The sequence below is a fragment of the Phaenicophaeus curvirostris genome, chromosome 27 (assembly GCF_032191515.1).
Source record: "Phaenicophaeus curvirostris isolate KB17595 chromosome 27, BPBGC_Pcur_1.0, whole genome shotgun sequence".
NCBI lineage: Eukaryota > Metazoa > Chordata > Aves > Cuculiformes > Cuculidae > Phaenicophaeus > Phaenicophaeus curvirostris.
Window position 1 is genome coordinate 5,740,958 of NC_091418.1, and position 19,396 is coordinate 5,760,353.

A 19,396-nucleotide genomic window follows, 5' to 3' on the forward strand; every position below is an offset into this window, starting at 1 on the left:
CCCATTCCCGGTGCTGGTTCTATTCCCAGTTCCATTCCCATTCCCGTTCCCGGTTCCATTCCCGGTACTGACACTATTCCCACTGCTGGTTCCATTCCCATTCCCGGTACCGGGTCCATTCCCATTCCCATTCCCATTCCCGGTGTGCTTCATCCCCATTCCCATTCCCGGTCCCCTGCTCCAATCCCGCCCCCCTCCCCTCCCCTTTCCCCCTTCCCCCCCCCCCATCCCTCCGCCGCGTGTCCCTCTCCCCTCGTGTCCGTCCGTCCGTCCTCCCTCCCCGCTCCCCGCGGGTCCCGCTCCCGGCGATGCGGCCGCCGCTGCTGCTGCCGCTGCTGCTGCCGCTGCTGCTGCCGCTGCCGCCCCCCGGGGCTCCGGCCGCGCCCCCCGCGCTCTCGGACGCCGAGATCGAAGCTTTCCTGCGGGGCTTCCTCGGCGGAGACCCCGGCCCCGACCCCGGCATCACCCCCACCGGCACCGACCCCGACCCCGACCCCGGCATCACCCCCGGCCCCGGTAAGCGAGGCTCCCCGGTCCCCAGCGGACCCCGACCCCCCCCATCCTCCCCCCACTCACCCTCCACCACCCGCAGGGTCCCCGGAGCGGGTGAAGGAGCCTCAAAAAGGCAAGAAAGGGAAGAAGAAGAAGGAGAAAGCTCCCAAACCCACCAAGAAGCCCAAGGAGAGAGCGCAGGGAGCCAAGAAGGACCGGGGCAAGGACAAGCCCCCCAAGGAGAAGCCCCCAAAAGGCTCCGAGAAGCCCCCCAAAGGCTCCGAGAAGCCCCCAAAAGGCTCCAAAAAGCCCAAGGAGAAGCCCCCCAAGGAGAAGAAACCCTCCAGCAAGAAGCCACCGGAGCCACCGACCACCCCCCCAGAGAACCCCCCCACCGTCCCGCTGTCACCGTGGGGTGAGGAGGACGTGGGGACACCCCGCTTCCCCGAGCGGCCTTCGCCCTACGAGGAGGAGGAGGAGGATGGAGGTGGGCGAGGTGAGTTTTGGGGGCCCCGTCTCGCTACCAGCTGGGCTGGGGGGGCGGTTGACGCACCAGGGTGTCACCCTGCTCCCTGGATGGACTTTGTCCCCCACGGGGTCCCCAGAGGGGTCACCCCCCCTGCCCCATCTCCCTCCCACTGGGGTTTTGGGGGTCACCTCCCTGCCCAACCTCCCTTCCTGGGATTTTCTCTCAGTGTGGGGATGCTGGAGGGGTGTCGGGGGGCACCGCCAACCCCTCGCTCTGTGTCCCTGTCCCCAGGGGACCTGGAGGAGCCGAGCGAGCCCTGGGAGGACTGGCACCCCGAGCCCCAGCCTGGTGAGCGTCCTGGCCCTGGGCCACCTCCCTGTGTCCCAAGGCGACCTCCCTGCTCCCCAGGGCCAGCTCCCTATTCCCAAGCGCCACCTCCCTGTATCCCGGGTGCCACCTCCCCACTCCCTAGTCCCACCTCCCTGCGCCCTGGGGGTCACATCTCTATTCCCAAGTGCCACTCCCTGCTCCCTGGGGTCGCCCCTCTGCACCTCAGTGCCACCTCCCTGCACCCCAGTGTCACCTCCCTCTTCCAAAGTGTCACCTCCCTGCACCCCAGAGTCACCTCCCTCTTCCAAAGTGTCATCTTCCTGCACCCTGGGGACACCTCCCTGCTCCCCAGTGCCACCCCCTGCTGCCCAGAGTCACCTCCCTATTCCCAAGTGCCACCCATCTACTCCCTGGGGTCACCTCCCTGCTCCCCAGTTCCACCTTCCTGTACCCCAGTTCCACCTCCCTGTCCCTCACTGCCCCCTCCCTGGTGTCACACCTCTATTCCCAAGTGCCACCTCCCTGCACCCCAGTTCCATCTCCCTGTGCCCCAAATGCCACCTCCCTGCACCCCAGTGTCACCTCCCTGTTCCCAAGTGCCACCCACCTACTCCCTGGGGTCACCTCCCTGTCCCTCAGTGCCACCTCCCTGGTGTCCCACCTCGATTCCCAAGTGCCACCTCCCTGCCCTTGGCTCCCCTTCCCCACGTGTCCCCTCCCCGCAGAGGTCCCAGAGGAGCCAGAGCCACCCACGCTGGACTACAACGAGCAGCTGGAGCGGGAGGACTACGAGGACTGTACGGTTTGGGGACATGGGTGGGGGACAACGGAGGGTATGTCCCCCCCTACTCCTCCCAAAGCCACCGTCACCCTCTCTGTCCCCAGTCGAGTACATCCGACGGCAGCAGAAACCCCGCAAACCCCCGAGCAGGAAGAAACCCAACAGGGTTTGGCCCCAGCCCGAGGAGCCGCGTAAGTGGGGGGACAGAGGGACAATGAGGGGGGTGGCACCACTCGGGGTGGCGTGAGGGGACAAGTCCCAACCTTGGGGACCCGGGGGAGCATCGGTTTGGGGCAGCCTGGAGCCAGGGTGGGCATAGGGGAGCTTTTGGGGGGGCAACAGGGATCCCATGGGGAATTTGAGGGGTCCTGGGGGGACCCGGGGAACCCACTGGGGCACGGGGACACCATGGGGGCACACTGACCCTATAGGGGACCCCATAGGGGTATGGGGACCCCTTGGGGACAAAGGGGACTCCATAGAGACATAGGGGACCACATGGGACCCCTTGGGGACATAGTGGACCCCATAGGGGCACGGGGAATCCATCGGGCCACACTGACCCTATAGAGGACCCCATAGGGGTATGGGGACCCTTTGGGGACATAGGGGACCCCATAGAGACATAGGGGACCACATGGGACTCCTTGGGGACATATGGTACCCCATAGGGGCACACTGACCCCATGGGGACACAGGGACCCCACCGGGCCACACTGACCCTATAGAGGACCCCATAGGGGCATGGGGACCCCTTGGGGACATAGGGGACCCCATGGAACCCCCTGGGGATATAGGGGGTCCCATAGGGGCATGGGGACTCCATAGGGGAACACTGACCCCATGGGGGACCCCTTAGGGACATAGGGGACACCCTAGGGGCACAGGGGACCCCTGGGGGCATGGGAGAGGCGTGGGGATCCATGGGGGCGTGGGGAACCCCACATGCCCCCCCCCCCCCAAGTGGGGGGGTCCCCCAATCCCCAGCACGGCCCCTCTCTCCACCCTCAGCGCCACCGGAGGTGCCCCCCCCCCAGCCTGCGCCCCCAACCGTCCTGGTGACCGAAGGGGACTACGAGGAGCCCTTCCAGCACCCCAACTACGATGACCGTGAGTGACAAGGGGGGTGTCCCCGCCCCCCATTGCCCCCCTCAAAGGGGTCCCAGATCCCCCCTGCTCCCCCAGCCCTAAGGGGGGGTCCCAGGTCCTCCCACCCCTCCGGCCCTGAAGGGGTCCCAGCCCCCCTGTTCCCCCCACAGTGGAGTACGGGCTGCCCCCCCCTCCGAAGCCCAGGAAGCACCCGGACAAAGGGGACGAGATGGAGACGGATGAGGAGAAACTCAAACCCTGTGAGAGGCGGGGGCGGGTGTGTGGGGCATCCATGGGGCATGTGGGGCATCTCTGGGGCCGGTGGGGCTTCCATGGGGCGTGTGGGACATCCATGGGGTGTGGGGGACATCCCTGGGGTGTGGAGGACATCCCTGGGGCCGGTGGGACACCCGTGAGGCAGGTGCCACCACCCCAGTGGCTGCTCTCCCACCTCAGTGAAGCCCAAGAAAGGTGGCAGCAGCAAGGAGGAAGAGGAGGACCCTTGGGCCGAGGAGAAGACCCGGGACCACAAAGGTGGGCGCCCCCCGCAACCCTCTGGCTCTGCCCCCCAACCTCTGCCCCCCAACCCCTAACCGTGCCCCTTTTTCCAGGGAAACCCAAAAAAACAGGGGGGAAGAAGTGGGATCCGGACGAGGATGAATTGCCCCCTCCAGAGGAGAAAACAAGTGAGTTTCCCCACTCCTAGGGGGACAGAGAGGTCCCTGCTGGGTGGGGGTGGGGGGGTGCCCATCATCTCCCCCCCTCTCCAGGATGTCCCCCCATTGGCCTGGAGTCCCACCGCATCGAGGATGACCAGATCCTGGCCTCCTCCATGCTGCGCCACGGGCTGGGCGCCCAGCGTGGGCGCCTCAACATGCAGGTGAGGGTTGCCCATCCCACCACGCTGGTGGGAACTCCAGCCACGTCCCCGTCCCTCTCGTGCCACCAGACCCACGCCCCCCTCACTGTCCCCCACCCCAGGCGGGCACCAACGAGGACGATTTCTTTGACGGGGCTTGGTGTGCCGAGGACGACAGCCGGGCGCATTGGATCGAGGTGGACACGCGCCGGACCACCAAGTTCACCGGTGTCATCACCCAGGGCCGGGACTCCCAGATCCAGTACGGGGACAAGCACGAGGGGACACGGGGTGGGGGAGCAGCTTGGGGACCCTCCAAGGCCAGGTTGGATGGGGCTTGGAGCAACCTGATCTGGTGGGAGGTGTCCCTGCCCATGGCAGGGGTGGGACTGGCTGGGCTTGGAGGTCCATTCTCACCCAACCCATTCCATGGTTCCACGATTCTCCCCACCTTTCCCCTTCCTCCCGCAGCGAGGACTTTGTCACCAGCTTCTACGTGGGCTTCAGCAATGACAGCCAGAACTGGGTGATGTACAGCAATGGCTACGAGGAAATGGTACGAGACCCCAAACCAGGCTGGTTAGGTTGGGGACAGGGACAGTGGGGACCCCACACCCCCTCAACCTACATCTTGCCCCCGTTGGTAGATGTTTTACGGCAACGTGGACAAGGACACACCGGTGCTGACGGAGTTCCCTGAACCGATGGTGGCCCGTTACATCCGCGTTTATCCCCAGACGTGGAACGGCAGCCTCTGCATGCGCCTCGAGGTGCTGGGCTGCCCCCTCTCCAGTAAGAGCCACCCCAAAGCACCAACTGGGACGTTTGAGTCGGGGGTGGCAGCTCCTCGGACCCCCACCGCCGTGTCCCTGTCCCCTCTGCAGCCATCAGCAGCTACTACACCCAGCAGAACGAGGTGACCTCCACTGACAACCTGGACTTCCGCCACCACTCCTACAAGGACATGAGGCAGGTGAGGATTTGCGTGGTGGTGGAACAGGATCCTCCATGGGGTTGGATCATCCATGAGGGGTGAGATCCTCCACGGGGAGTGGGCTCAGCCTTTCGTCATCCTCCTCTCTGCGCCTGCAGCTGATGAAGGTGGTGAACGAGGAGTGTCCCACCATCACGCGCATCTACAACATCGGCAAGAGCTCACGGGGGCTGAAGATCTACGCCATGGAGATCTCGGACAACCCGGGCGAGCACGAGACCGGTGAGGAAGGGGCAGTTGGATCCACCGGCGCGGGCAGGAGTGCCGGGAGCACTGACCCTGCCTGCATCACTGCCCGCAGGCGAGCCCGAGTTCCGGTACACGGCGGGGCTGCACGGCAACGAGGTGCTGGGCCGGGAGCTGCTGCTCCTGCTGATGCAGTTCCTGTGCAAGGAGTACCAGGACGGGAACCCCCGCGTGCGGAGCCTGGTGACGGACACCCGCATCCACCTCGTGCCTTCCCTCAACCCTGACGGCTACGAGCTGGCCCGCGAGGCGGTAAGGGTGTGGGGGGGGCAGGGGATGGGGTGGTGGGATAGGACAGGATGGGATGGGAGCGTGGAGCGGGGGATGAGGTGGTGGGATAGGACAGGATGGGATGGTAGAGCTGGGGAAAGCATGGTGAGGTGGCGGGATGTGATGGCAGAGCAGGGGATGGGATGGTGGGATGGGATGGGATGGGATGGGATGGGATGGGATGGGATGGGATGGGATGGGATGGTGGCAAGATGGGTTGGTAGAGCTGGGGATAGGATGGGATAGGATGGTGAGGTGGTGGGATGCAATGGCAGAGTAACGGATGGGATGGGAGCATGGAGCAGGGGATGAGAGGATGGGATGGTAGAGCTGGGGTTGGGATGGTGGGGTGGGATAGGACAGGTTGGGAGCATGGAGCAGGAGATGAGATGGTGGGATGGGATCATAGAATCACCAGGTTGGAAAAGACCCATCGGATTATTGAGTCCAACCATTCCCATCAATCACTAACCCATGTCCCTCAGCACCTCGTCCACCCGTGCCTTAAACCCCTCCAGGGAAGGTGACTCAACCCTCTCCCCGGGCAGCCTCGGACAGGGACCAATGACCCTTTTTGTGAATTTTTTTTCCTAACGTTCAGCCTGAACCTCCCCTGGTGGAGCTTGAAGATGGTGGAGCAGAGGATTGGATGTTGGGATGGGATGGGGTGGGATGGGATGGCAGAGCAAGGGGTGGCATGGTGGGGCAGGAGGACGGGATGGTGGGATGATAGAGTTGGGGATAGGATGGTGAGGTGGTGGGATGGGATGGTGGGGTGAGATAGGACAGGATGGGATGGGAGCGTGGAGCAGGGGATGAGATGGTGGGATGGGATGTTGGGATGGGGTGGTGGTGAGATGGGATAGGGTGGGATAGGATGGCGAGGTGGTGGGATGGGATGGTGGGGCAGGAGGATGGGATGGGAGAGTGGAACAGGACAGTAGGCCATGGGATGGAATGGTGGGACAGTGGACGGGACAGCAGGACAGTGGGGTGGGATAGTGGGCAGAGGACAGAATGGCGGCACAGGGGAGGCAGCCTCTCTGCTCACTGCTGCCCACAGGGATCCGAGCTGGGCAACTGGGCGCTGGGCCACTGGACAGAGGAGGGCTACGACCTCTTTGAGAACTTCCCAGACTTGGCGTCAGCGCTGTGGGCAGCCGAGGAGAGGAAGCTGGTGCCCCACAAGTTCCCCAACCACCACATACCCATCCCGGAGCACTACTTAGCCGAGGATGCCACGGTGAGCCAACGCACAGGGCGCAGCGGCGGGGCGGTGACGGGGAGGTGACATCTCACACCACTGCGCACACCTCGGCAGGTGGCGGTGGAGACAAGGGCCATCATGGCCTGGATGGACAAAAACCCCTTCGTGCTCGGAGCCAACCTGCAGGGCGGGGAGAAGCTGGTGTCCTACCCTTTTGACACGGCCCGGCCCGTCAGCGAGACGCCGTCGGCTGCTCCTCGCCCACCGGACGACTATGAGGACGACAGCCCCGAGCTGCAGGAGACGCCTGACCACGCCATCTTCCGCTGGCTCGCCATCTCCTACGCCTCGGCCCACCTCACCATGACTGAGACCTTCCGGGGGGGCTGCCACACGCAGGACATGACCAACGCCATGGGCATCGTGCAGGGGGCCAAGTGGCACCCCCGCGCTGGCAGTAAGTGGGTGCCGCGCTGTACGGTGTCGGCCCGCCCACCCCTCTCTCCCTCCAGCCAGAAATGGGAGCGAGCGACTGGGTTGGCGCTTGGTTGTCTTGCAGGCATGAACGACTTCAGCTACCTGCACACCAACTGCCTGGAGCTCTCGGTCTACCTGGGCTGCGACAAGTTCCCCCACGAGAGCGAGCTCCAGCAGGAGTGGGAGAACAACAAGGAGTCGCTGCTGACCTTCATGGAACAGGTAGGTGCCAGCATGTGCCAGGCAGGACGCTGGGAGCTGCCCCGCCAGCCCCACACAAGCTCCTTGGTACAGACCAGAAGTCTGGCTGGAAAGCTGCCTGGAGGAGAAGGACCTGGGGGTGTTGGTTGAACAGGAGCCAGCAGGGGCCCAGGTGGCCAAGAAGGCCAAGGGCATCTTGGCTTGGATCAGAATCGGCGTGGCCAGCAGGGCCAGGGAGGTTCTTCTCCCTCTGGACTCGGCACTGGGGAGACCGCTCCTTGAATCCTGGGGTCAGCTCTGGCCCCTCACCACAAGAAGGATGTTGAGGCTCTGGAGCGAGTCCAGAGAAGAGCAACGAAGCTGGGGAGGGAGCTGGAGAACAAGGATTGTGAGGAGCGTCTGAGAGAGCTGGGGGTGTTTAGCCTGGAGAAGAGGAGGCTGAGGGAGACCTCATTGCTCTCTGCAACTCCCTGAAAGGAGGTTTTGGAGAGGAAGGAGCTGGGCTCTTCTCCCAAGGGACAGGGGACAGGATGAGAGTGAGGTTTAGGCTGGACATCAGGAAAAAATATTTCATGGAAAGGGTCATTGGGCACTGACAAGGCTGCCCAGGGAGGGGGTTGAGTCCCCTTCCCTGGAGGGGTTTAAGGGACGGGTGGACGAGGTGCTGAGGGACGTGGTTTAGTGATTGATGGGAATGGTTGGACTCGATGATCCGGTGGGTCCTTTCCAACCTAGTGATTCTCTGATTCTCTCGGCCCCTTCCCTCATGTAGGTCCATCGGGGCATCAAGGGTGTGGTGACAGACCAGCAGGGAGAGCCCATTGCCAACGCCACCATCGTTGTGGGGGGCATCAACCACAACATCAAGACAGGTAGGGTGTAGGTTAGGGTGCTGGGAAGGGCGCTGGTAGGACTGCGGTGCCTCTATTCACATCCCACTGCCTCCCATCACTGTCCACAGCCAGTGGCGGGGACTACTGGCGCATCCTGAACCCGGGTGAGTATCGCGTCTCAGCTCGGGCCGAGGGCTACAACCCCAGCGTTAAGACCTGCAATGTCTTCTACGACATCGGGGCCACCCAATGCAACTTTGTCCTCTCACGCTCCAACTGGAAACGCATCCGGGAGATCATGGCTATGAACGGGAACCGGCCCATCCGCCGCATCGTGCCCGGCCGCCCCATGACACCCCGTGAACGCATGCGCCTGCGGATGCGCCTCCGGCACCGCATGCGTCTCCGGCAGCAGATGAGGCTGCGGCGTCTCAATGCCACCACAGTCGCCACTGGCCCCACGGCCCCACTGCCCACCACGGCCCTGCCCTTCCCCTTCAGCAGCACAACCTACGCACCCTGGAGCCAAGAGCCACCCACAGCCGCCACCTGGGAGATGGAGACAGAAACCGAAGTGGTGACCGAGCTGGTGACAGAGACGGAGGCCTGGGAGCTGGGGACGGGGACAGCACACCCCTTCACCACAGCCGAGACCTACACCGTGAACTTTGGGGACTAAAAAATGCTTGTCCCTTCGCTTCTGCCTTGAGCCGAGGCTGGATGCTCGCAGCCGGTTTGGTTTTGCCTGCCACAGGCTCTGGCATCCGCTTCCAAAGTCTTCCTGGAGCCGCAAGCAGCCCACACTGGGTGGGCTCTGGCTCCTCAGCCACACTGCTTCCTGCAGGGCACATCATGCCAACGCTCACCCCGAAGGCCAGGTGGCTGCTGGGCTCTGGAGCCAGGCAGGAAAGGTCTGGGCAGTGCCAGCCTGGCAAGGGAGGGTGTGAAGCAGGACCAGGTCCTCACCCCATCCCCGTCTCCCGGCACAGCAGGGTTGGCAGGGGTGGTCCTGCTCTCCAGGGCAGGGCCCGCATGGAGGCAGACAGCCCCTGTCATCTCCACACAGGTTTTTGTTACACAAATAAATCAAGTTATATTGGTATGAGCATCTCCTCTCCCCCGTGCCCCAGCAGCTCCGTGCTGGGAGATGAGGACAACAAAAAAAGGAGGCGAGCGCCAGGACCCTCCGAGGGAGCAGGGATTTAGTGAGTCCATGCCTTGCCTGCACAGTCAGTGCCCGACCTCCATGTCCCCATCCTCATCCTCGGCACCGAAGCCAGAGAAGCTGATGGGCTGACAGCTGAGGTCGTGCAGGTTGACGAGGCAGGCGGTCTGTGTGGTGCTGAAGGCGGGCACCGTCACCAGCAGGACCTGCTGCCCATCCTCCCCTGCAAAGACAGCTGGGCATCAGGTGGACAAGGCCCTAGTCGGCACCTCGGCGTGGGGTCTCAGCCCTAAGCGAGGGGTCAGCGGGAGCTGCCGGCTGCTGGACTCACCTTTGAGCAGCTTGGACTGGAAGCGGGGAGCGTTTCCGCAGAAGTAGACATGAGGGCAGTCGGTGAGGATGAAAGGATCCGATTTGTAAAACGGGTAGCAGCCTGGAAGGGATGGAAATGAGAAGGGGAACCTGCACCCACACCCCTTCGGAGGGCAAACATCCCCCAGCCTCAGTGGCCACCCAGCCCTCGCCTTACCCAGTGTGTCCGGGGCTGTGGGGCTGATGTGTCCTGCCAGCAGCGTCCACTCCAGGATCTCCAGGTAGTCATCCATGCTGCTGTATTTGAAGATATCGCTGATGTTTTGCCCTGAGGTCCCCAAAAACCTACACCATTTTGGAGGATGGAAAGAGAAATTCGGTTGCCTGTACTTGCTGTGACTTGCCCTGCAATCCCAGGCCACCAGCGGTTGTCACAGAGCCGGTGGCACCCCAAGCTTTACCTGACACCATCAACGTCAGCCTGGTAGGGATTGGTGACCAGGTGGAGCGTGGAGTAGGTGCTGGCGAGGGGCAGCATGCAGTGATGCAGTGGCTGCTGGGGCAGCGTGTAGTTGGTGGGGTCAAACTCACCAGGCATCACATCCACGGGCACAGAGGTCTGTGGGAAGAGCGGGTATCACTGAGGGGTTTGGAGCAAAGCCCTGGCTGGAGCCTGCTGCCCCAGCTCTGCCTTGCTCCCCAATTTGGCTCCTGCCACTTCCCCGCAAGAAGCCCCGTTGGCATCACTGCAGAGACCAGATGCTGGGAGAGGGATCTGAAGCTGGGCTGTGTGCTGCTTTCCCTCCTCGCTGCGTTCCTGTACAGCACCATATGCTGTGCTTAAAGGGAAGCTGGGGGCCGGGAAAGGGGTGTTTGCCACTCTGCACCCTTAGGCTGCTGGCAGTGTTGCTTTTCTGGCTCAGGAGTCAGGCTCCTTCCTTGAGAAATGACCCAATTCCCTGGCCAACCGTATCCCGCTCTAAGCACTCACGCAAAGCTGCAGCAGGATCTCATCCAGCATCTTTACGGCCTCCACGCTCGCTGCCTGGGTCTTCTTGGTCAAGTACTTGGCCTGAGTCAGTGGGGAGACAGTGATGGAACAACCCCATCGCCACTCTGATCTGTCCCTCCCCACCTCCACTGAACTCCCTGGGACCCAACAAACATCACTGATGCTGAAGCCCCCTTCCCCACTGTACCTTGTTGATGGTGTCTCGGCTCTGCGTGTTCTGGCTGAGCAGGTTCCCCGCCAGGATGACGCGGGAGATCTGCGCGGCACAGCTCTGCTCGCCCTCAGCGCCCAGCTGCCCCGTCACCACATCCACCAGCAGCTGCGTGCTCAGCAGGGACTCGCCGCTCCCACTGCCCAGCCCCAGCCCCGACACCAGCAGGACGAACCTACGGAAGAGGCTCACGAACCACTCGTGCTCCCTACCCGCAGGCAGGGAAGAGATCGCCCCCCTGGACTTGGCACCACAAATCCCGGGCTCCTGACTCCAAGAAAGACCTTGAGGGGCTGGGATGCATCCAGAGAAGGGAATAGAGCTGGGGAAGGGGCTGGAGATCAGGGTTTCTGCGAGTGGCTGAGGGGTGACCTCATCACTCTCTGCAGCTCCCAGAAAGGAGGTTGTGGTGAGGTGGGTGCTGGGCTCTGCTCCCAAGTAACAAGGGATGGGACGAGAGGAAATGGCTCAAGTTGCACCAGAGGAGGTTTAGATTGGATATTAGGGAAAAATGTCTTTACTGGCAGAGTGGTGAAGCCCTGGTCCAGGCTGCCCAGGGTGGGGGTGGTCTCCAGCCCTGGAGGGGTTCAAAAAGTGTGTGGATGTGGCACTTTGGGCCATGGTTTTGCAGGCACAGTGTGGTTGGGCTGATGGTTGGACTGGATGAGCTGAGAGCTCTTTTCCAACCTCAACAATTCGATTTGATTCTACTCCATTGTACTGTTCTCTACTCTTAAGATTCCCAGTGCTGGCGAATGCAGCAGGGGACACGGTGCCAGTGCCGCTCCTGTCACTGTGGCCACTCACCGGTCCGAGCTGGGGCCTTTCCAGGGCAGCGGCCGGGGCAGGCTGGCAAAGCAGTGATCCTCCACCAGGAACTTGCCGTCATCCTGCTCAGAGCCGTACACAGCAAAGATGGTCCCTATGGCAGAGAGCGGGAGGTCAGCTCCCAGCCAGGGCCTGCAAAGTGGCTCCCACTGAGAAGTCATCATCCCCTACCTGTCACCAGCCTCTGCACCTCAATGGCTCCTTCCAGCTTGATCCGCTGCAGCTCATCCTCCAGGATCAGCTCATCGGAAGGGTGGGTGTACTTGGGCATGGGTGGCTGAGGCACCAGGTTGTGCTGGGGGGCGACAGGGCAGGTTGTGATGCTGCCCCAGAGGACCCTTCCCCACCCCAGCCACTCATGGAAACCACGGGTGTGTGACTCACGCGAGCCGCCGGCACGGCCAACGCCCCGGCTGGCTCTTTGAAGGCGGCGCTTTGGAGGCCCCAGCAGCTCTCTCCAGCTGCACACCACCCAGACGAGCTGGTTTCGCTTAACGCTTCCCTGCAGCGCCCCAGCGAAGCAAACACGAGCGTGGCTCCCCAGCCAAGGAGGAAGCGGCTCAGCCAGGCAGTGGGAGACGGCATGCTGGCTCGCCTCGGGAAACGTGTTTGCAATCACTGCCACGGCGAGTGCTCTGCCGTCTTTGAACCCTGCCCGGCAGGCACGGCATTTACCTCATGCCATGACAACCAGCATTCAAACTTCCCAACAAAGCTCCCCGTGAGCCGGCTGGGAGCAGAAGGGCCCCCAGCACTGCACGGTGGAGCTTCCCTGGATGCTCCCCTCATCCTCCCAACCGCCAGGAGGGAAAGGTTTGTTTGGCCAACCCCGCTGGATCCAAACCCTCCGAGGGCAGGAAAAACAACAAGCAGGCGCATACGTGACGCAGTCTGGCACAAAGCGATGGCACCAACAGCATCTAGGGATGAGGCAGGCACAGGGAAGATTATACACTGGCTTCCCAGCTCAAAGCCCTGGCAGTTCCCACTTGCTAAGCCACAGCAAGCAGGAGGGAAGCAGTGGGAAGCCGGATGAGGGCCCAATTCCTGTTGGCACAGCCCCCAGAGCCGTGTGGAGGCAGAAAGGGGGGCCCACAGGAGGATATGTCCCCATTGTTACCTCCTCACTGATCTCCTGCAGGATGGAGGGTTGCAGCTGCATTGCCTTGAAGAGCGTCCCTACCACACAGCACTTCTCGCCCGCCCGCAGCTCGCAGAGCTTCCTCAGTGTCACATCATTCCCTGCGAAGAGAAACAGAGCTGAGGTGGCATCAGGGACGGCCACAATTTCTTCACAGAAAGGGTTCTCGAGCACTGGAACGGCTGCCCAGGGAGACGGTGGAGTTACCAAACCTGGAGGTGCTTAAAAGGCAGGTAGATCTGGTTTAGTAGTGCACAGGTACAGTCAGAGTTGATGATCTCAAAGGTCTTTTCCAACCTAAAGGTTCTACGATTCTATAGCAGCCTGTAAGCAATGTTGCTAGGCTGTACAAATCTCTGTGTTTCTACGATTCCGTGAGGGCAGGCGAAGCTCAAAGCCAGCTGAAAGGGCCTGCAAGAGGCGGTGGGGGGATGTTGTGAAGCCTCTTGCTTTTCATCAAGGCGCGGAGCCGAACCCACATGTGTAAGCCAGATGGGGCCAACAGAGCAGACAGGAGAGCCAGCACAGCCTGCAGGCATTTCCTCTGCATTTAGGGGGAGGAAAGCTGGGTCGCGCTGGGGCCTGGGGGACCCACAGCTCCCAGCCACCACCCAGGAGAGCGTGGATTGCTCCTGTTGGGCCCACGGGTCCAGGATTGTCCCACCTAAGCATGGAGCCAACACTTTTGCTCTTTGGTGTGAAGGGTTGGTGTTCCTGGTCCCCATCCAGGAGATGATCCAAACATCCTGTTCAGGTTTGACAGGCAAGAGAGAGGGTTCACCATGCCAAAACCAGACCTCTGCCTCTGCGCAGGCCAGATCCTGCTGGAAGCCAGGATCCTCACCACAGCCAGGAGTTTGGGAAGATCCCAGCATGAAGACAGGCTGCTGGGTAGCAACATGGCTTCCTCTTGCCTGCTCCCTCTTCCCCCACCGTGGCTGATGCTCTTGGTGCCCATGCTCAGGGCCCCTCTTGGGAAGGAGCTGAGCCTCCATGGGAACCTTGGCCACACACAGTGACTGAACTGTTCTCCATGAGGGAAAAATCCCTGCTTGCAGGGCAAGTTTTGAGGTGAGAGATCCTTGAAAGGCATGAATGAGTCCCTGAGCTTTAGCCAGGCATCTGCAGGAAGCCAGGGGACCCAACACATGCTTCAGGAGGTGCTAAGAGCTCGGCAGCTTCATCGCTTTTGTGGCTAGAGAGCATCTGCAGGTAGCAAAACCCACATCTCCCTCCCCACAAGCCAAGCTCAAGGCTTCTCACCTCACACATGATGACTCAGAGATGCTTCAGGCCCTTCTTACACATGTCTGTAGGACTTTTATTTCCCTCTGTTTAAACCAGGCCCTGAAGCCCATCCATCCCAAGCCTCGGGCCAGGCTTCTCTCCCGCAACAGCGCTGCCAAAGACCAAGCTCCGCCGCCAGCTCCTCTCTGGCTGCAGGCGGTGGGGGGTGGCGCTTTCCCCCTTCCCAAACTCTCCCCACACTCATCACATGCCTCCTGAACGTGACTCCTGCCCAGTGGAAAACACTCCCGCTGTGAACACAGGCGCCCGGGGCTCAGCAGAGCTCGGAACACGGGTTCATCAATCCCAAGAATGCAAACACTCCGAGTTCAGGAAAAACAACACATTTTTAGTTTCTTATTCTTGGCTCTAACCCCCTAAAACACGTCTGTTCAGGGGGAGGGGACCTGCGTGTCCAGATTTTGCCTGCAGGCATTTCTAGCTCTGAGACAAACCCCAGGAATCTCATCCCATCGCATGATGCTGGGGAGCAGAACTTTGCAAAACCGCCGGTTCCTGGCACTCTTGGCAAAACCCAGGCGGCCAACGGACAAGACCCGCTGTGGAACTGGCACAGCTCGGTGCAGGCCTTGCTTCCCAGCACAGCCCACAAGGATGGGGAGAGAAAAGAAAAGCAGCAGCCAGCCCCAAAACCTCCCTAGAAGGGCAAAGCTGAAAGCCTGGCTGGCTCGGGGCAGTGTGGTGGAAATTAGATAAAAGGTTGTGGTCAGGCTCACAGAGCCACGTGCTGGAGCTTGCTGGAAGGGTCTGGCAGCAGCAAGGCGGTTGTTTCACCATTACACCTTCGGATGGAAACTATTGTGTGAGGATGTCACTTGTTAACCGCTAACAGTGAGGAAACGGCCCCCCGGCGCCAGCCCCTCCAACCCTTTTCCTGGCGCCCAGCGCTCACCCGGCAAACCCCGTGCTGTGCTCCAGCGCCCAGCAGCGAGCGGAAGCTCTGACCCGGCCCGGAGAGCAAACGACAAGGCTCTTCCCACACAGCTGTGACTAAAGGGGATTGTAGAAAGGCTGAGGGGATGCTCCAGGCTGGGCTGGACACCAGCTGGCAGTGGAATCATAGAATAGAATCACAGAATCACCAGGTTGGAAAGGACTCACTGGATCATCAAGTCCAACCATTCCCATCAATCACCAAACCATGACCCTCAGCACCTCATCCACCTGTCCCTTAAACCCCTCCAGGGAAGGGGACTCAACCCCCTCCCTGGGCAGCCTCTGCCAGGGACCAATCACCCTCGCCATGAAAAATTTTTTCCTAATGTTCAGCCTGAACCTCCCCTGACAGAGCTTGAGGCCATTCCCTCTCGTCCTGTCCCTTGTCCCTTGGGAGAAGAGCCCAGCTCCCTCCTCTCCACAACCTCCTCTCAGGGAGTTGGAGAGAGCAATGAGGTCTCCCCTCAGCCTCCTCTTCTCCAGGCTAAACACCCCCAGCTCTCTCAGACGCTCCTCGCAATCCTTGTTCTCCAGCCCCTTCCCCAGCTTCGCTGCTCTTCTCTGGACTCGCTCCAGAGCCTCAACATCCTTCTTGTGGTGAGGGGCCAGAACTGACCCCAGGATTCGAGGAGCGGTCTCCCCAGGGCCAAGTCCAGAGGGAGAAGAACCTCCCTGGCCCTGCTGACCACGCCATTTCTGATCCAAGCCAAGATGCCATTGGCCTTCCTGGCCCCTGCTGGCTCCTGTTCAACCAACACCCCCAGGTCCTTCTCCTCCAGACAGCTTTAAACTGACCCCAAATCCCAACCCCATGGGTTATTTGCACTGTGGGGTGACCCCAGAGCCCCAGGGTGACCCTAGGGTCCTCAGACATCTCCAGGTCCTGGGGTGGCCCCAAATGCTCAAGGGTGGTCCCACATACTCTGGTGGCTCCAGGACCCTGAGTTGTCCCCAGATGCCCAAGATGCCCCATACCATGGAGTGGCCCCAGGGCTGACTCCAACAGCAGGAGGGGGGCCCAGATCCTGGGGAGACCCCAGACCCTCAAAGGGACCCCAGCACCCTGGGGTGTCCCCAGACTCCCCAGAAGGACCCCAGCACCCTGGGGTGCCCCCAAAGACCCCCAGAGGGACCTTAACAGCCTGGGGTGCTCTCATACCCCCAGAGGGACCCCAATATCTCAGGGGAGACCCCAGACCCTCAAAGGGACCCCAGCACCCTAGAGTGCCCCCACAGACCCCCAGAGGGACCCCAGCACCCTGGGGGTGCCCACACAGACCCCCGGCACACTGGAATGGCACAGACTCCAGAGGGACCCCAGCACCTTGCGGTGTCCCCAGAATCATCAAAGGGACCCTAACACCCTGGGGTGCCCCCATATCCCTAGAGGGACCCCAATATCGCAAGGGAGGCCCCAGGCCCTCAAAGGGACACGAGCACCTTGGGGTGCCCCCACAACCCTAGGTGGTCCCCAACACCACGGGGTGCCCGCAAGCTTAGGATTCGACGCCAAAACACCACGTGGGAGCTTCCAGCGGGCACCACGCCGGTTGCCAGCGAGGGGGGGGGCGATTCCCCAAAGCGACTCACCCCACTTTTGTCGCGCCCGCTCCTCCAGGAGGGGCCGCATCTGGATGAGGCGCGCAGCGTAGATGTGAGCGTACTGGCGGCTGAAGCTGCGCTCCGTCAGCCGGAACGGCTGGGAGCAATCGGTGTACGCCGAAACCGGCACCCTGGCAAAGGTGGAGGCCTCGGCCGAGGGGGCAGCCAGCAGAGCCTGCGCTGTGGGTGCCGCCGGCTCCCAGAACATGGTGGGCGTCACAGAGGAGGCGCTGGAAAGCAAATGGGATAATTAAGGATCCTGGCTAATCAAGAATCTCCATATCCAGCACATCCCGGCCCCCCAGCATGCTCCTTGCTGGCCCCCCATCCCAATGGACCCCAAGCCCCCCAGACACAAACCAGGCTCCCCCAGCATCCCCCCCGTTCTTTCCTCTTCTCTCAGCACCTCCAAACTCATCCTGGTGTCCAAACTGCAGGACTCCCCTTCCCCCAGAATTGTACCCCAGTATCAGGACACTCAAAGTCTCCCCTAAATGCACCCCGGCCACTGGACCCCCCCCAGGACCACTTCAAATGCACCCTGGCCACCAGACCACACTGGAACCCCCCACAAATGCACCATGGCTACCAACCCCTTTCTAGACCCTCCCCTCAAATGCACCCTGGCATCAAGAGCCCTGCACAGCCCCCCAGAACCCCTTGGCACCAGCCCCCTTCCCCAGGACACCCCCCTTCCCTCCCCGAAATACCCTCCTGGCACCAGGAGCCCCCTTGAGGGCACCCTTGAGGGCACCACAATCCCCGTAGCCCCCAGGACTCCCACCCAAACCAAGGTCCACCCACAGAACCCACCAAGAAGCTCAAGAGGAGCCCCTGTCTCCCCCCTGCACCCCCACTCCGGGCCAGGTGCCCCCAAAAGGCACCACACTCTCCCCTCAGGACACCTCCTGGCACAAAGAGCCCCCTGACACTCCGCCAATGTCAAAGGACACCCACCCAAGCAGAGTGCCACCAGGAAGGCCCTGGGAGCCCCCCCTCACAGCAAGGCCCCTCCCAAAAGGTACCAGGTTTCCCCGACCCGCCTTGTGGCATCAGGATACCCCCAATCAGGGAGTCTCCCGTGGCCAGGATACCAAAGAGGCACCAGCTCTCCCCTGCCCAGCACCTCCCAAACCACTCCTGGCACCAGGTTCTTCCTCAGCCCTCTCACCCCCCCTAGGACGTACACAAAAGGCTTGGGGGTCCCCTTGAGAGCCCCCCACCTTGGCCAGGGGTCCCCCAAGAGGCACCAGCCCCCTCAGGCCCCCACAAACCCATCCTGGCACCAGGCTTCTGCCCAGCCCTTTCATCCTCCCAGAACTCCCCACCCAGGGACCCCCAGGAGGCCCCCTCATGGCCAGGACCCCCCCAGAAAGCACCAGGACCCCCGACCCGCCTCGTGGCATCGGGACACCCCCAATCAGGGACCCTGGGAGTCTCTCACGGCCAAGACACCGAAGAGGCACCAGCTCTACCCCCCACAGCACCCCTCAAACCCCTCCTGGCACCAGGACTCACCCCAGCCCTCTCACCCCTCCAGGACCCACCCAGAAGGCCCAGGGGTCCCCCTGGGAGCACCCCCCCAAGACCAGACCCCATCCCCAAGAGGCACCAGCCCCCCTCAGGACCCCGCAAACCCCTCCTGGCACCAGGTTCCTCCCCAGCCCTCTAATCCTCCCAGAAATCCCCGCCCAGGGACGTCCAGGAACCCCCAGAAGGCCCGGGGAGCCCCCCAAGAGGCACCAGCCCGTTCCCGCACCTCGCACGGTCCCTCGGGGCCCACCCCGGGTCACAGGGGAGGGGTCAGGGCTCGGGGGGGCGGGGACTCGGGCCCGGGGCGCGGAGCCGCCATGGGGGAACGGAGGGAAAGGCGCGAACCCCGCCGGGACAGGAAATGACGCGCGCGAGGCGGAAGTGACGTCACGGCGGCGGCGTTGCCGGGGCAACAGCGACGCCTGAGGGGCGGGGCGTGAGGGGAAGGGGGCGGGGGCCTGTTGGAAAGGGGCGGGTCCTCACGGGAAGGGGCGGGGTCAGAAGGACTCGCGGAGCTCTGGGGGGCGGGGACACCGGGACCCACGGGGGCCAGGGACGGGGCGGGGACACGGGGGACACCGGGGACACGGGGGACACCGGGACCCGCAGAGCCGGGGAGGGGACAGGGACACTGGGACCCGCGGAGCCCGGGGAGTCGGGGACACGGGGGACACTGGGGACACCGGGACCCACGGGGGCCCAGGGAGGGGGCAGGGACACGGGGGACACTGGGGACACGGGGGACACGGGAGACACGGGGGACACTGGGGACACGGGGGACACGGGAGACACGGGGGACACGGGGGACACCGGGACCCACGGGGGCCCAGGGAGGGGGCAGGGACACGGGGGACACTGGGGACACGGGGGACACGGGAGACACGGGGGACACCGGGACCCACGGGGGGCCAGGGAGGGGGTGGGGACACGGGGGACATCGGGACCAGTGGAGCCTGGGGAGGGGATGGGGACCCCGTGGACCCCGGGACTCGAAGAGCTCGAGGAGGGGACGGGGACACCGGGACCCCAGGAACACTGGGGACACCGGGAGCCGGAGAGGGGATGGGGACACTGGTGACACGAGGGACACTGGTGACACT

General features: G+C 62.7%; 2 protein-coding genes across 2 annotated transcripts; one reads left to right on the forward strand and one right to left on the reverse strand.

Moving 5' to 3' along the window:
- Nucleotides 1-308: 308 nt before the first annotated feature.
- On the forward strand, nucleotides 309-9,350 carry AEBP1 (AE binding protein 1). Its single transcript, XM_069877408.1, has 21 exons — nucleotides 309-516; nucleotides 593-988; nucleotides 1,253-1,309; nucleotides 2,017-2,088; nucleotides 2,177-2,263; nucleotides 3,084-3,182; nucleotides 3,332-3,421; nucleotides 3,618-3,695; nucleotides 3,773-3,847; nucleotides 3,932-4,041; nucleotides 4,143-4,282; nucleotides 4,492-4,576; nucleotides 4,668-4,812; nucleotides 4,905-4,993; nucleotides 5,113-5,236; nucleotides 5,316-5,512; nucleotides 6,594-6,773; nucleotides 6,852-7,194; nucleotides 7,297-7,436; nucleotides 8,188-8,287; nucleotides 8,377-9,350. The coding sequence occupies exons 1-21, from the start codon at nucleotides 309-311 to the stop codon at nucleotides 8,925-8,927; spliced, it is 3,366 nt and encodes a 1,121-aa protein (XP_069733509.1). The 3' UTR covers nucleotides 8,928-9,350.
- Nucleotides 9,316-18,629, reverse strand: POLD2 (DNA polymerase delta 2, accessory subunit). The gene is made up of 11 exons (XM_069877357.1): nucleotides 18,523-18,629; nucleotides 16,752-16,993; nucleotides 12,897-13,018; nucleotides 11,948-12,071; nucleotides 11,756-11,870; nucleotides 10,925-11,123; nucleotides 10,717-10,797; nucleotides 10,187-10,344; nucleotides 9,943-10,070; nucleotides 9,745-9,846; nucleotides 9,316-9,636 (listed from the first exon to the last, which is right to left on the reverse strand). Exons 2-11 carry the CDS (start codon nucleotides 16,969-16,971, stop codon nucleotides 9,479-9,481), a joined length of 1,407 nt encoding a protein of 468 aa, XP_069733458.1. The 5' UTR covers nucleotides 16,972-16,993; nucleotides 18,523-18,629; the 3' UTR covers nucleotides 9,316-9,478.
- Nucleotides 18,630-19,396: the final 767 nt, after the last annotated feature.

Coding starts and splice junctions, on each gene's coding strand:
- AEBP1 (XM_069877408.1), top strand. CDS start 309: ATGCGGCCGCCGCTGCTGCTGCCGCTGCTGCTGCCGCTGCTGCTGCCG. Junction 2,089..2,176: donor GCGGGAGGACTACGAGGACT/GTACGGTTTGGG, acceptor CTCTGTCCCCAG/TCGAGTACATCCGACGGCAG. Junction 4,813..4,904: donor GCTGGGCTGCCCCCTCTCCA/GTAAGAGCCACC, acceptor TCCCCTCTGCAG/CCATCAGCAGCTACTACACC.
- POLD2 (XM_069877357.1), bottom strand. CDS start 16,971: ATGTTCTGGGAGCCGGCGGCACCCACAGCGCAGGCTCTGCTGGCTGCC. Junction 11,871..11,947: donor GGTGCAGAGGCTGGTGACAG/GTAGGGGATGAT, acceptor TCTCTGCCATAG/GGACCATCTTTGCTGTGTAC. Junction 10,798..10,924: donor GCCGAGACACCATCAACAAG/GTACAGTGGGGA, acceptor CCACTGACTCAG/GCCAAGTACTTGACCAAGAA.